General features: G+C 42.5%; 1 protein-coding gene across 1 annotated transcript in view; it reads left to right on the forward strand.

Annotated features, from left to right (window-relative positions):
• The first annotated feature begins 8,108 nt into the window (after positions 1-8,108).
• The window catches only part of LOC121597302 (RNA pseudouridylate synthase domain-containing protein 2-like), a 196,744-nt gene continuing 188,776 nt past the window's right edge, over positions 8,109-16,076 (forward strand). The window contains exon 1 of the mRNA XM_041922960.1: positions 8,109-8,526. Coding sequence (XP_041778894.1) covers positions 8,332-8,526 — 195 coding nt within the window. The 5' untranslated portion in view covers positions 8,109-8,331. The remainder of the gene's footprint in view (positions 8,527-16,076) is intronic.

Below are 16,076 nucleotides of genomic sequence, written 5' to 3' on the forward strand. Positions count from 1 at the left end.
TACTTTTAATTTCTGTGCATGTTGTTTATATTAATCACAATCATAAACCATAAGACCTGTTAACAAAGAAAAATAGCATATAATAGGCCTGTGGCTTATTTTGATAACATTTTAAAACGTTGTCTAGTGAAGTTTGATGGCTCTTTTTGAGATTAGGACCCGCACAAGAGGGGTTCTCTAGGAATTTTCATTGTTATAGTCGACAACAATTCCGATCACATAACGATTATTTCCCGTTAAAGTAAAAGATAAGAAATCTTTCCCATAATGAGAACCCCTGAAAAATCCTGTAAAAGAGTAAAAAATTGAAGATATTATATAAATAAAAATAAAAGTTATATCACATCAAATATTGTTGACGAGGTTAAGAAAAGTGAGGTGATTATTACCGAAACGTAATAACGTCATATTTCACATGATTCTTGTTCCACCAATTAATAAACAAAAAAATGAGTTCGATAATCAATTGTCCAAATTGCGGTGAATTAAAGTGAACCAAAATTGTGTTACAATAGTATTCCTTTATTATACAGCTACTAAATGCGTCTAATACTACTGCAAGCAGCGCATCACTGGGAACACTTCACAAAGCGACACACGAAAAAAACACACGTACATGCGAGCGACGTAATTATTTAAATGAATTAATTTGCTCAGCAGAACAACTTTTATTGTGCCATTAAAATGAAATGCTCTCCAGCGAAACAAATCCTACGCGGCCCTGCGCGCCACACCCACCAGCTCATAACTCATGCGAATTTTAAATCTCCATTTCACGCTGCTGGCACGCGTTAGAAAGTGTTACACTTTATTGGTACCACGGTGTACCAAGCCGTGGTTGCCGCGGTAAACGTTTAAAGAGAAATGTAATGGGTTTTGGGCATGTACAGCGCTCGCTTTACGCGTGAAAATCGCGGGTACCTACCATTGTGTGGCAAGATAAAGCGGGCGTGCGTGTGAGTTTTGCATTCGGAATACGTTCCCCGCAAAAATCAGTACCAGTCAACTGCGGTGTGGTACTATGGTACGGCTCTGGTTTGTGTTGTTCTTAGGTTGAAGTGAGTGGCTGGATTTGGAAAGCCTCCGAATAAAAGCTCTCCGTCATTAGAGCGTCTGCAGAAATGATTTTTGCGTTGCACAAGGTGAAGGAGAAAAGCGCTAGCTCGATAGCAGTGCCGGCGAGAAGGAGCGTTTTGTATGAAAATCTACTGCACGGGGCTTAAATTTATTCTGATGAAGCAACATTAACCCAAATATTATACAACTCTGCGCTTGGGCAGAACACCCAACTCGCACTTGCAGTTCTTATCCTTTTATCCATTCTTGCCGGAGAGCTTGCCCGAATCTTGCTGACCGTGCGAAGGTGCGAGCACTTTTGCCGAGCCAAAGCTTACACTGTGAAAATTCATCCGCTTACAAGCGACGGAGATGGTGGCATGGATGAGATGAGTGGGCGACCTATGTAAGCGTGAACGCAACATTCCTTACCGTCGTGCAGGTGCGTGCACAGAATAGCAAAATGTCAGACTCGACTGTGGACAAAGGGAATTTCGGGTATTTGGCTGGCTAGAGGCTAGGGAGAAAGGTGGAGACGAATCGATCCTTCGCTTGGGTGTGCTTTGGCATGGTAAAATGGGCACGAAGTGTGCGGGAAGCGAGCAACGCTTAAGAATATTTTGAAAGGGTGTAAGTTACACGTCGTCACCCGGAAGCCGTACTCAGCACCTGGATCGATACCGTAGGAACGAAGGTGAGGACTCGTTAGGATAAGCGCACTGACAAGTGCTGATAAAATCTGGCTGCACCAAGAAACGGAATAATTAGAAACACGAAACAATAGGGGAACTGGCAGTGAATCACATCCTTTTTGCAGTGTGTATTCTTCGTGGTTGCGGTTTCGTTTTTTCCCCCGTTTTCGTTGTGTGCAGTGGAACCTCCGGATGCGTCAGTGGTGCAGTGCCGTGATAGACCCGAGCCGCTCCAGGCGTTTTTCTTTGCATTCCGGATTTGTGCTGCGAACACTCTAAGCCGTGTGTGTGTGTGTGTGTACGTGTTCGCAACCGTTCGCTACCACTTATGGCGCTTATGCGTGCGAAAATCTGCAAACAAGTCAGTGCATTAATCTGCTCGAAGCTAATTTATCTCACCCGGTGCAATAAATCAGAATTCTAGCACGGTCCATTCGCAAACGGTTCGCTTCTTTGCCAGAGTGCAGAACTACCCGGAACTGCCTTCGGATGGCGAGAGGGGGCACAGTATGCAGTGAAGGAAGGGAAAGCCGATCCATAGTGGCATTAGCAAACTAGCCCCAGAAGACGGGTCCGAACCGGGCCGAGAATAATACGAACCGCCGCAGTTCACCGAGGGCCAACCGAGCTGCTACGGCGTGTCTTGTTTCCGCCGGGTGTGTGATAGCTTCTTGAAAATTAGTAACAATGACATCCAATAAAATGTACCTTCCGGTACGAAGGGATGGCTCCTTCGTGCCAGCAGGGAAACGCGTTAAGCGCATACCGAATAGCCGTAACCATCTGCTACGGGAGCTATGCACCTGGTGAGCATTGCCGGTCGGACGAATCTTTCCGGTGCCCTCGGTTGCAGCACACTACACACACACACTCACACACATGCTCATGTGGGTCAGCTCTAAATTCCACTCGCAGCGATGCGTAGGTTCTTTGTCCTCTGCCTACTCTCTGTGGAGTGAAGTCTCCTGTAGCTTCCGACGTATTACCAGCACACATGTGTGCCTTTAGCGTACTGGTCGGGAAGTATGGCCGCCAATGCACGCGCGGGGTGAAATTGCTAAAGAAACTGATTTCGCAGTGATTATCAGAAGACGGTGGCCAGTTAGGATTGCGTATTACGTGATTTATGGATGCACGTGCGAGACCCGATAGTCGGCAAAGGCCATTGACTAAAATAGAGTCCCTTTGAAGTCCCCGTGCGTAGGGCCGTGTGCTAACTTTGTTGTTATTTCGCAGGCTTTATAGCGCGTGGTATGAAGCGTGTTTTTTTATCTTCTGCTTGGTTTTACACACAATTAAGAGTATGGGGCGTTCCGATTGTCCTAAGGAATAAACACGCGAGCTCATATAAAAGCCGGACGTGGTTCGATTCCCGCCAACGATTATCCCAAGGCTGATTATTCTGATTATCAAATACAAATTAGGTATTGACATTCAGACTCGATATGGTCTGAAAACAGCATACAATTTGATGATTTTTTCTGTTTTGTTAAAAAAAGATTCCAATATTTTAAACTATATCAGAACTTATCAATGGGAAAAAACAAACAAACAAGTAACAAATGTAAAAATAGTTACAGAAAGTCTGAAACAATAGAAAAATATAATAATTAATGAAAACAATTTAAGTAGTAACATCAGGCGCCTTATCAAGTTTTCCAAAATAAATCAAAAATGCCTAAAAATACGTAAAAATGTATTGATAAATCAAACAATAAGGATAAAAAACAAATTGCTATGTTGGCAATGTTGAAAAAGCATAGTTCAGCAAAAACAATAAAGAACGACTACACACTAAAACAAAGGGACTACAGTAATTACAAGAAAATGAAATGAATTAGCACGGGTGTGCCATCAATTGCTGCACAACCACTTCTGACAGCGATATTGGTTGTACAAATAATTTAATTTGAATCACATATCAATTAATGTTATCTACTCCAACGCACAGCCCGCACATATTGTCAACAGTATTCACATATTCATTAAGCAGCAGCAGCAGAACAGCCCGTCCACCATCTACAGTGCAGTACAGTGCAGGAAGACGTCTCGGTGGTGCAGTTACTGGCGTCTTGCAAAGGGTCCATCCAATGCATACCAAGTTGCTGGTGGGACATAGGTTTCGGTTGTTCATTTTGGACCACCGGTTCCGGACAAAACAGCAGCATCTTAGTAACGAGTTGCGCTTCCCGTCGGCGGTGCCATGTATCGTCTTAATCTGCATAAAGTAGTAAACGGGCAGCTTGGATGTGCTGCATTGGATCGGGGTTTTAGCTACGGGAAGGATGGCTCTTGAATTGCTGATGGCGATGGTTTCCATTCGCAATGGATGCATCCGATTTTGGGATGCCCACGAGACGACAGCAAACAAAGGATGAGCTGTTTTCTGGCCGAGCACAGAGTGTCCGGCGTGTGGTGGGCGTGTGATAACACACTAGCCGTATTGTTGTTGACCGGTGGCATCATCGAAGACACTCCGCTGACCTAGCGGATGTGCCATTATTGTGAAAGCAAACTGCTTGCGAGTGCGGTTACATGAAATTCGCAACCGGCGGTTGCCTTAGGGAAAAGGAAGGAAAATGGACGCTGTAAGGCAAGGTTACAGTTGGGACGTATCGTTAGAAACGAGAAATGAGAAAAGGAGCTGCTCGTTTTCGCTTGGACTGAATTAATGATCTAAAGTGTCCGATTTGTGTCCACAAGCTTGTTTCAATATTTTGTGATAATTGTGGCTGAAAAGTTGCTCGTTGGCAGTGTTAGTACAGGACCCATCAGTACTGTATTTCATTACATTGGACTATCATTGGAAAGTATGCCATGTCATTAGTTTATCGAAGGGATTTTGCATTTTGGATACAATAATAAACATATTAAATTACATACAGGTATCATATTGTCGTTCCCTAAATGTGTCGTTTGCTCAAGTACAACTGGTAATTTGTATGTGTATGTTATAGAGCAACTCAGTTTCGATTCCGACCATACCACGATGGTCGAGAAGTTCTGCACCTTTTTCTTGAAACTAATTATTCACCCAAAACATGAGCTCCATAACTCTCTCCCCGTATGGTTGGTTTCCATAGGTATGTTTTTGTCGGGATTTTTTTGTCCATGGTAGCTCTCGCTGCCGCATACTCATTTTCCGAAGGAATGTTGTTTTACTTTTTTTTCTCTGTATCGTAAATTTCCCATAAAAGTGGTACATATAAAATGCCAAACGGAAAGCCAGCAGCGAAGCTGATGCACATTTCCTCATGATGTCGGTAAACGAAATTCCAGCTGGGGCTTACACAACGAAACTACGGCTGCTTGATGGAGTTTTGGCGGTTTTAGCCCAAGTATTTATTGCGGTGTACGGTGCGATAAATCGGACTGGCTGTACAATATAACTTTGGGAAACTTTATTTACATGCAGCGTTCGAATTTGGACGCGAAATGTAAGGGCAATGTTTTAGCGCACAAGCACAAACCGTATACGTATTAACCCGTGCACGGTGGATGCAGATTCTTGTACCAAATGAGAGGCGCTTTTCGGATGAGTTTCTGGTTGGTTGATTGAACGTGTTTTTTTGTTCTCTATATAATCAATCTCAATAGATTACAGTAATACTTACTGTTTCTTGTAATGATTGCATAACGGTTTTTTGCCATCCTGTTGCTGTTTGATGCAATGAAATGTAATGAAGGAGCAAAAAGTTCTGGTTGAGTTAAAGAAGGTTTGATTGTTCTGCTAACGTTCAAACGCTGCTAACGTAGTTCCAAAAATCAAACTAAACGAGCTAAGCTTGATGCTAAATAATTACAAATGACTTAAACAAGTGTTATTTATAATATTATAAAGACTTCCTCCCTGAGCCGGTCTTGTAGTACAGTCGTCAACTCGTACGACTTAACAACATGCCCGTCATGGGCTCAAGCCCCAAATGGACCGTGCCGTCATACGTAGGACTGACTATCCTGCTATGGGGGGGGGGGGTCAATAAGCCACTGAAAGCCAAACCCACAAGTAATGGTGTGATACTGGCAGGCCTTGACCGGCAACGGTTGTTGAGCCAAAAGAAGAAGAAGAAGAAAGACTTCCTCCCTACATCTGCCGGTAAATCCCGTGGAGCAGTCGTCAACTCATATGACTTAACAACATGACGATCATGGGTTCAAGCCCCGGTATGGATCGTGCTTCCCGCACATAGGACTGACTATCCGGCTATGGTAATTAATAAGTCACTGAAAGCCAATCCCATTGTGGTACAGGCAGGCCTGTAGGCAATGGATGCTGTGCCAAAGAAGAAGTAGAATGATGAGGATAAAAAAAAAATAATTAAATATAACACATAAATCGATGGCAATAAATATATAAAAATAAGAATAATAGATAATCGTGAAAGAATATGCCATGGCACCGATGTTTTTCCTAATTTTCGTATAAACTACTCAAAAATACTAACATCTAGTAATAAGGTTTTATTGCATTTTATAATTTAAGATGACTTCGTAACTATTCACCATGCTGAATAATGCTTAATACGTGAATTTTATTTATACTTTACTGTACAATATTAAAAAAAATATTGATCACCCAATCTTGCGGTACTATTTTAGTTTTAAAAAACGTATTCATAGCACATTTATTTGAATCCGCAGAAGCGACGGCTAATCGTAAGTGGTCTAATATCAGTTTTTTGTTGTTGTTGTTCTATGATCAATGTTTATATCCTTTATCTAAACGATGTGATGAGAAGACAATTTGTTTGGTACAAAGCCTTATGTGATTGGAATTACATACGATTATAAATGATGAATCCAGTTTGATATGGAAATAATCTCATCTTCTTCTTTCAGCTCAACAACCGATGTCGGCCTGCCTATACCACTTGTGGGGTTGGCTTACAATGACTTATAGATTGTAAAAATTTTTTTTGATTATATAGGATGTTGTACGTTTAACATTTAAGTGACTTTTAACTGCGATCCATCCCAGTTAGCGAAGATCCAGTTAAAAAACATTTCAGTTAAATAGCATCCAGTTAGCGAACACTTACTGTAGTATATTTTAACGTGTATCAATAATGTATTAATTTTATTCGAGAAATCGTTTAAACGATACAAATATTCAAGTTTAAGTTGTCGGGTATTCTTCATAAATGTGTATGTAACATGAAAAAAAAAAGAAACTAACAAATTTATTTTTTAAACGAATTTTTACTGCCAAAACCAAAATTGTCATATCTGCAATAACTCAAGGTGGTCGTATTTCAAATGTCTCTAGTATGAGTAAAAATTTAAAAAAAACTGGGTCTAATAGCAAAAAACTAGCTTCTTAGTAGGAATGATTGTGCAACTAATGTTATGGGCCAACCTGATGGTCCCGTAGATCGCCACCGAGGACACTCATCGGGCGTAGATCGAAGCGTGTGTGCGATCTATCGGGAGGTCAGCGAACGCGCGCTCGGCACGATGCGTGAGTGCCGATCGGGAGGAGAGAAAGATATGGCGCGCGCTTGAGAAAGGTCGTGGAACAAAGTGGTAGCAAATCGTTTACGAGTTATTAATAATAAACAAGGACTTTCCAATCCCATCGTTTTGAAGGAAGTAACGCGTTAACGTTTCTTAGCGTTCTTCGAAAGAAAACGAAAATATAACAACTAACACAAGAACGTAAAGTACAAATCATTTTTCTATTGTGCTCCTAATGTATTACAGTATACGATCGGTATTCCACACGCTCGATAATCCGCACTTTTGACTACCCAATTCATTAAAAAAATAGTGTTCGATCAAAGGTGGAGATATTTGAATAAAAACATAATAACCTTCCTATTTTTTTAAGTATAAGTTTTCTTTGTAAAACACGATATGTATGATATATTATTATTAACTCATAGAACAAGACAAAAATAAGAAGTTTTAAAAAACAGATCAAAACGTCATTTGATAATCCGCACTCAGTCAAGTACGGATTACCGAGCGTGAACATTTTAACAATTTAAAATCGTATTGCCTACCTCCAGGCGTTTGTCTGATCGTTAATGTTTGTCGAAATGTTATTTAAGCATAACATTTAAACATTCATCTTCTTATCTTATTATTATACCACAATCATATTCTCAAAATAAGTAAATAGAGCATTTGTAGAAATCAAAAGTACCAGACAACTGTTGTATTCAGATTTTCTGTCGAAAACACGAACGCCTGAGAGAAATTGTACGCTACGTGAAGTATCGATCGAAATGTTTTCGACAGAATGCCGCAATATGCCAACGCTAATGTCAAACGCCGTCGACTTCTCTCGCACAAAGCAACATGCGGAGAGCGAGAGCGAGCTGTCAAACTCACGCGGTTCTTCAATGGCGGTTTGTTTACAAACATTGCGGTGCGGTTTTGCAAGCGGCGTGTTCAATTGCGATTTTACCAATTTATTATCAAAATTGTAGTGATTTTTCACCCGTAGCGAGTACATTATACAGTTTTGCAGCGAATACAAATGTAGTTCAATAAGAAAAGAGGGAGTAAACGTGAAAATCAACTGTGAAAACATATCAACTGTGTGGCATTGTGTGTGCCGGTGTTTCAAGCTCAAGTCAGAATGGAAGGTGATGGTGTGGTCAAGCAGCCGGCTGGTGTCGACGCTCGTTTAAGGCATGCACAAACGCAGCATGGCCATTATAGCACGGTGGACGAAGAGAACATTGTCGTTTTGCAGCGATGCTTCACGCCACCGCCACTGGAAGAGGAGGCAGCCAAGGAAGTGGTGTGGTTCGAGGAGGTCATGATATCCGAGGTAAGTGGTGCCACGTTTCAGTTATCCCTCTGTGATAATCTAAGGTTTTCATCGGTCGGTTAAACAAAAAAAGTTGAAATTATTTTCGTATATACTTTCTTCCACTACACGAGAAACGGATTAATGGTTAAATATTTATAAACTGTTTTAAATAATTTCTGCTCGTAGCACAATACTCGTGGCTTAGCATCACGAATAAAGGTATGAAACATATGGTGTAAAAAAATCATCTCGGAACTCTCTCTCTCTCTGACAAGTCGTACAGCCGTCAATTTTACAGCCGAGGCACAGGTTCAAGCCTTGTTTCTGGCCTCGACATATAGCCAAGCATACACTTTTAGTGATTTTAGCTAGGCCGCCAAGACCGACTACGGTTGTTGTGTCAAATAATAATAATATAAAGAAAATAATAAAAAGTTTCTTGATTTGTGCCGGCGAATATTGTGCTTTTTTCGATGCTTGAAAGCTCAGAGCATGTGCCACACTCTAAGCAGTGAATGTTTTCCCACACCATTGCCACACCAGTTACAGGACCTGTGATAACACATACCGGACATAATAGGTCGGAAATTAACATCATTCAACTGTAGCCGATATGTACACAGTTGTTTTTTGTGGGTTTGTATCTCCTCGAGCAGTCTTGGCCCTTGCTGATGAGGGCTGATGTCTGCCTGCACAGCACCAGACGATGCAATTATCCTTTTCGCCACTCAACGAGGCGTGACAAAGTTCTATCGTGTTGACGCAAGCTGTCGTGTGTTCCGTCTTTCAGCAAGTGTCTGTTGTCTGTTGTCAGTGCTGAGCAGGCACCATTGTTTCCCCGTACTCGATACTCGGATTGGTCCCTGGGCTGGCTCCTGTTTGGAGGTCCGACTGGTAGCAACATCTGCTGACGAGATTGTTTACAATTAATTTACAGCCTTGATCCCATATTTCATCAGATAACGTCGGGCCCCGCCCGGCCCGCCAGTGGACGTCGGCGCGTATGTGCAAGGCATATGTTGGCTTACTGCTCGTTTCGTACCAGCGAGTTGACAGCGGCCACCGTACTGCGGGGCTGAAAAAGGGCCCATTTAGCTTTTATCGTTCCAAGAAAAGGATTTGCAAACCTAGATGTGCCATGATCCTTGCTGGCAGCAGACTAGAAAGGGTAGGCTCGATAGGATGATTAATGGTACTAAAAATAACAGAATTATCCAACACCAGACTGTTATGCTTACGCCGAGGCATATTTTATTTGTGTAATAGACTTTTGTTTTTAGAAATATAGAAATATACGTTTCATTTCCAACATTATTCTGTTAGCAAAACATTACTGACAGCCTTGATTTACAATGCATTTTAGTTATATGATTACTAAGCATGACTAACTTTTCTTAGAATTGCATCTTAAACAGCGCTTTAAGTACATTCTCTCTTGAAGATGACTGGACCGCCGGTCAGCAATGCCCTCGATGTCTTGTCGCTAATGGCGTTTGTTTCATGTTGAACCCGCACTTGAACTTACGAACTTTGTAGGAAAGGTATAATTAGCATTTTGATTTCAAATTGAAACCGTGCACGTAAGCAGATTTGCACGATGAGCTAATGACTATGGTCGTATTGGGGATATACTGAAATGAAATAAGTAAGGACTAGACAATGGCAACTTTTTTAAGCAAATACTACTTAATTTATGTTATCGAAAGACTACTAGTGTTATACAATTTAAAAAAAAAAAACAAGTAAATTAGTCTCGATCAACTTTCTATGAAATAGTATTTTTCTATATAACATATTGGAAATTTAGCTTTATTTGATGTTGTCTTTTGGAAGATGTTTAATTACAACCTGACACGTTTTTTTTTAATTTTTTTTAAATACAATACGTGATGAGGGCTACCAAAGGTTATACACATTGTTGCATTTAATTAAAATACTCCTAGGACCACTTCTGTACCTGGTACCGATCATTAAATTGTAAAAGCAGTCAGTACCTCCTTTCATACGCAGAGCATGCACAATAGGCCAGCCTAGACAAGTGTGGTTCGACGTTGAGCAGGAAATTAGGGCTGGTGGAAATGGTTTCTCAAGTGGATTAATGCTTTTCAGACAATCGCACAGATCGAGTATGTAAGTGCTTGTGTGCGCGTTCGGCGGTAAACGACGGGTGTGGAGCGTTGCTACCTTGCAGAGGGGTTCGGGTCGGGGGAACAAGAGCGCGGTGGGAGGAGGAAGCTGTTGAGATTGTTTTAATAAGAAAGTTTCATTTTCTTTACCAGGAAGGTCCGTCCGGTACGATACGTGAGGCAAATCCCGGGTAACCGCATTTGATTAGGAACGGTTCAGTGAAAGCATTTCGCATCGGCTGTGACCGATGGGACCGGCGGTAAACCGGTGGGTCCCGGTCGGTCGGTTGGAATTTGCTCTGTACGATTCCTTGAGATGAATTCGGTCCCGTATTTGGGGGCGCCGGTTGCACAGCCCCACACACACACATTCCTTCTTCATTCGGTCCGTTTCGCACGAGTGGAAAATTTATTTAATTGATCGTTTAAATCCGATCCCAATAGACAAGTGCGGGGTGCGGCTGCTGTTGCTGCTGCTTGTTTGCGTGACGTTTGGTTGCTTAGGACTGCGCAACGTTGTTTGCCGCCGGTGCAAAGGTAGCTCGCAAAGTGGGGCAAGATGCAGACGGTTTGGAGCGTAATTTGGGAGCTCCGTCCTGGTCCGTGTAACTTTTAATAAACTTCTAGCAAGGGCGAGTGAAAGAGAGAGAGCACAGAACAGGGAAGAATTAAAGAGACCGTGTTACGCATACATTTACAGCGCGATGGAGGGTAGAGATTAGCGCAGGGTGGCAAGGGTCAACCGCACGTGTAATTAAGAAATGGAGACTAATTAAACGGAATCCATTTCGTGCTGAATGCGTTTCGGTGCCGTAATGTTTAAATAGGCATTTCGTCAGTTTAGCCGACTGGCCCTTTAGCCGCGCGTTACGAATGGGCGGCCAGTGTCTAAGCGCATAATGCATATTGTTTCTGCTGGAAGGGGAACATAATGGGAACACCAGGAGGTGTCCAGCAGCTAAAACATTAAGGATGGTTAATGGACTTTTACAGGAAAATTAGACTGGTTTAGTGCGGGTCGCTATTGCGAAGAGCAGGAAGCTTTTATTGTGATATGCTAACCTAGTGCGGAGGTGTTGAAAGGGGGAAGCGGTTTATGTTGCTTTCATTGAAATGATTTATAGCTGTACCGGTATATCGTTACGTTTAACTTCAATGTCAAGTGTTGCAATGCTAGGATAGAAGTAGGTGAGTACTGGTAAACCCTCAGATTCGGAACTACCTGGTTCTGATTCCGTTTTCGGAATTAATTCCAGTACTAATTATGCTTCTGGAATAGAATTCATTTGAAAATTTGGTACCGATTTTGGAATCGATTATGCAGTCGAATCCAGATTCGGTTCTGGAGCAGATTTAGCCATAATTTGACCTACAATATTTTAACCATAATTTGACCTACAACTGAAGCCAAATTATAAAGAATCACAAACCCATACTCGTTCTGGAATTGATGCTGAACCCAAACAGGACCGGTGATACTGGCAGTGATACTGAATTGGCAGTGATACTGAATTCATACTAGTCCACGCACGGCGCCATGTTAGAAACTTATGACGGCCCATAATTTGACCTACAACTGAAGCCAAACTATAAAGAATCACAAACCCATACTCGTTCTGGAATTGATACTGAATCCAAATCGGTTCTGGCAGTGATACTAAATTCTTACCAGTCCACGAACGAGTCACGAACTCATACCTGTTAGAAATTGATGCAGAGTTAATAGTGGTCTTGGAACTGATATTGTAAACAAACTGACCTTGGAACTGATACTGAACCTATACCGGACCTGAAACTGATCATGAACGCACACTGGTCCTGAAACAGTTACCGAATTTATTTTTTCTTGAAACCAGACCTGTTAAGAATGCGAAACGAACCGTGAACCTGTTCCGGTCCTGGAACCGGTACAGTTTCTGCCTCGATGTGCTAATTGATTCCGCGAGTCAATGAACCATCGGCCATATGAATGTCGCCTAGGAATTTGCGTAGAGATTTAGCGTAGTAATGTTAGCCCAAATCTTAAAGTGATTCCGGAATATATTCTATTTTCGGAATGATTAATGTTGAAAACAATTTCAAAGTAGTGATGGGTAAATATCATTATTTTCTGGAATCGGATTGATACCCATCGGATCCGGTATCCATCACAATCGGACTCGGAGTTACTTCGAACTGTTTTAGTGGAGGGGAGGAGGGGGGTGTGCACGGGAAAAACTCTTGGCTCATCGAATCCGACTACGGATCAGTCCTGATCAGTCCGGATCACTTCGGATCAGTCCGGATCAGGCCAAATCTGTCCGGATGGGTCTGGAAGCGTCCGAACGAGTCTGGTCGAGTCAGGGTCAGTAGTTTAGGTTGGTGGTGCAAAAACAGTAAGGCTATTTGAATGTCATATAACAAAGAAAATTGTTATACTGTATTGTACATATTCGATGTCTTAAATGCAGGTGAACGAACTCATCAATAATTGTCTGAACGATAATGGACAGTCATTTTGGGAATAAGCAATTGTAACGTCAACCTAAACTACTTGCTCGGACGCTACCAGATTCATCCAGACCCATCCGGACTCATCCAGACTCATCTGGACCGATCCAGTCTTATCCGGACTCATTCGGACTGATCCGGACTCATTCGGACTGAGCTAGGCTCATTAGGACTGATCCAGACTGATCCGGACTGATCCGAACTGATTCGAAATGGGATTCATATTTTGAGTACCGGAGTCGGAGTTGATTCATGACTTCGCTCTGGATCACCCATCACTAGTTCAAAGCTCCTTGAAAAGTTGTTTACATGAATGTTGAAATTCAACTTGATTAAATCACTAGTAGACATGCTTACTCTAGCGACGAGTTTCATCAGTGTATAGCCATTGATGGAAGCTATACTATGTTATTTTTAAGACAAAAGGCTAATCGCAATCAATTGAGAGAATTGAAGAGGCAAAAACATGAACATCTTCATTTACTAATGCATGCTGGAAACTCGAGACTGTAAAACATTATTGATGCTATGTTAAGACACGTTTGATGATATCTTAAAAAATTTATTACATCAAAACCCTGATCTGGATCAATTTGATGAGCTACTGGCATGCTGTCAGCCAGTGTACGGCGCCGGCTCGGCAGCGGTGGTGCATTAAAAAATCCAATCTTTACCTATCGGCTATCAGGAGTCGCAGCAAAACACACACTCAACCCCAATGTAACCGAAGACAGAAAAAGCAATCAAACTAACCCCAATGGACCTTGAAAAATGAACCGCTTCCTTTCCCCATCCCCTCGGGGTGCCCGATGGAACGGGTTCAAGAACGTTTGAGCGGACAAGCAGCTCTTGGTGGTGGTATACGCATGGAACGGCGAAGCTAACAACCAGTGAGATGATTGCTTCCGAAATAGAAGCTCTCGAATATCCCGGTCCGCCGGTCCGGCCGGCCCGAGGAAGTCCAACGGGAACGCCGTAGTTCTTCGGCAATAATTCTCCAATCACCGTTTCGGGTTTGAATAGACCGCCATACACGGCCCGTATCGGTGGAATGCAGTCTCTAAAGATCGATCGGCTTCAAAGGTTCAATCGTAAACCAGAGACACCAGAAGTACATACACACACACACGCGCGCGCAGAGTACAAAGTGCACCCCGGTACTGGGACGCTTATTTGAAGTAAAAAGATTTAGCGCTGTTGAGTTGGTTTGGGTTTGCGTTCGGAAATTTAGGCAACAAGCGGTAGCACTAACTGTACAGACAACCGTTCTTGGCCACCGTCATGCATTGGAGTGTGATTGTGTCGGAGTCATAAAATCGACGGACATCCGACACGCCACCAGGGCTAGGTGTCAGGGAAAACGGTTTTTGCGGGAGCGGGTTCGATACGATGGCGGTTGGATCGTACGGTTCGGCCATTGGAAACCCTGTCGCATCGTGTTGCGCTATTCATTCGAAGTGTGATCGATGGAAGCGGTAAATTTGCTTCTAGGTGAAACCGGAAGCGTGATGTTTTTTTTTATTTCGCTAGTTCCTTCATATCATTCTTGTTCAGGGGTGCGCTGGTACTGCTATACAGTGTTGAATGTTGTCAGGTTTTAATGTTATAATGTTTTTAAGGTGTTTGTTATTATTAAATTTTTCGTTTTCAATATGCTTTTCGATGATATTACACTTTACATGTTTAAAAAAAGTGTCAAATTTGGTAATTTTGCATACAATTTATTTTTATTCGGGAGGCAATAGAACACACCAAGCTAATTCTTTTATTAACCATTTGTATTTTTCTAAAACATCCTACATGCGTGCTACAATTGGTTTGCACAAAAATAACGTCTTGACTGTCGGGGCAAAGATCATCCCTTTGTGTACCTTGTTGTAGTTCGCGTGTCCCTCAACCAACCTCTTTGCCTGCCAAAAGATCCGTTTCTTTCAAGCAATCCTGTTCGGTTGAATAACCCTCCAGCGCCGTTGCCAGCGGGACAACGATGGTGGAACATTGCCTTGCAGGATGTTCTACGGGTACGAGAGAAAGATACAAAAGACTTAGATGACACTGGTCCCCCGGTCATGAATTCATTCCCGACGGTTTTGATTCGGCCCGGTATCGCTCGGAGTCGGTTAGTCGATTGGCACGGTATTTGCAAATGGTACATAGGTTGGGAAAATTCGTGCACCGTGGACGTCCCCACTGGATATGGTAGTGCCTGGTATTGAATGTCAAAACCGTCGTCCTAGGAGAGCGCTGGCATTCGTTTGGTGAAAATAGATTTTTTTTGTTGTTTTCAGTTGCAACCTCTCCCGGTGCCACCGTCGTCGTCGTCGTCGTCGTCACCTGTGTTTTGGTGAAAACTCCAAGGCATTACGGGCCTTTTTCCAGCTGCAGCAGCATGCCCGGGGTGCGGGTGTAGCTAAAAGTGTTGACGGTGCACCAGAAGGCTATAAATAAAGCAGCAGCAGCAGCAGCAGCAATAGCAAACCGGCAGGCTAGCACCAAGTGCCCCTGACGACGCTTTGCTGTGAAACCATACGTTGTGTGTGTGTGTGTGTGTGTGTGGGTATTTGTATTTTCCTGTGCTTTTGTCGATTGGATATGGCCGGAAGAAGAAGAAAAAAGTCATTCCGTTGTGTGGCGCAGGAGGCTCGTGCAACAAGGGGTGGAAAGCAATTTGGATAAGCTTTCGGTTCGAATTCCAATGCTAAACCAATCCCAATTTCGCCCTCTCTGTTAGCCGTACGTAGGTGATCCGTAGAAACTCACTTTCAATCTGTACTCCCTGAAGATGTGTTTCACTTTAATTTAAATTTTCCGGCAAGGATTTACTTGGGTGGTGTGGTCAGTAGTGGTGGTGGGAACAAGAAACTAGAATGACGATAATATATGTTAACTTTATTGAGTAGTTTTTTTCTGCTATCACTTATCTCACGTCATTTTCCAACGTAATTTTCATAA

This window comes from Anopheles merus, chromosome 3R, assembly GCF_017562075.2.
Source record: "Anopheles merus strain MAF chromosome 3R, AmerM5.1, whole genome shotgun sequence".
In the NCBI taxonomy this organism is placed as follows: domain Eukaryota; kingdom Metazoa; phylum Arthropoda; class Insecta; order Diptera; family Culicidae; genus Anopheles; species Anopheles merus.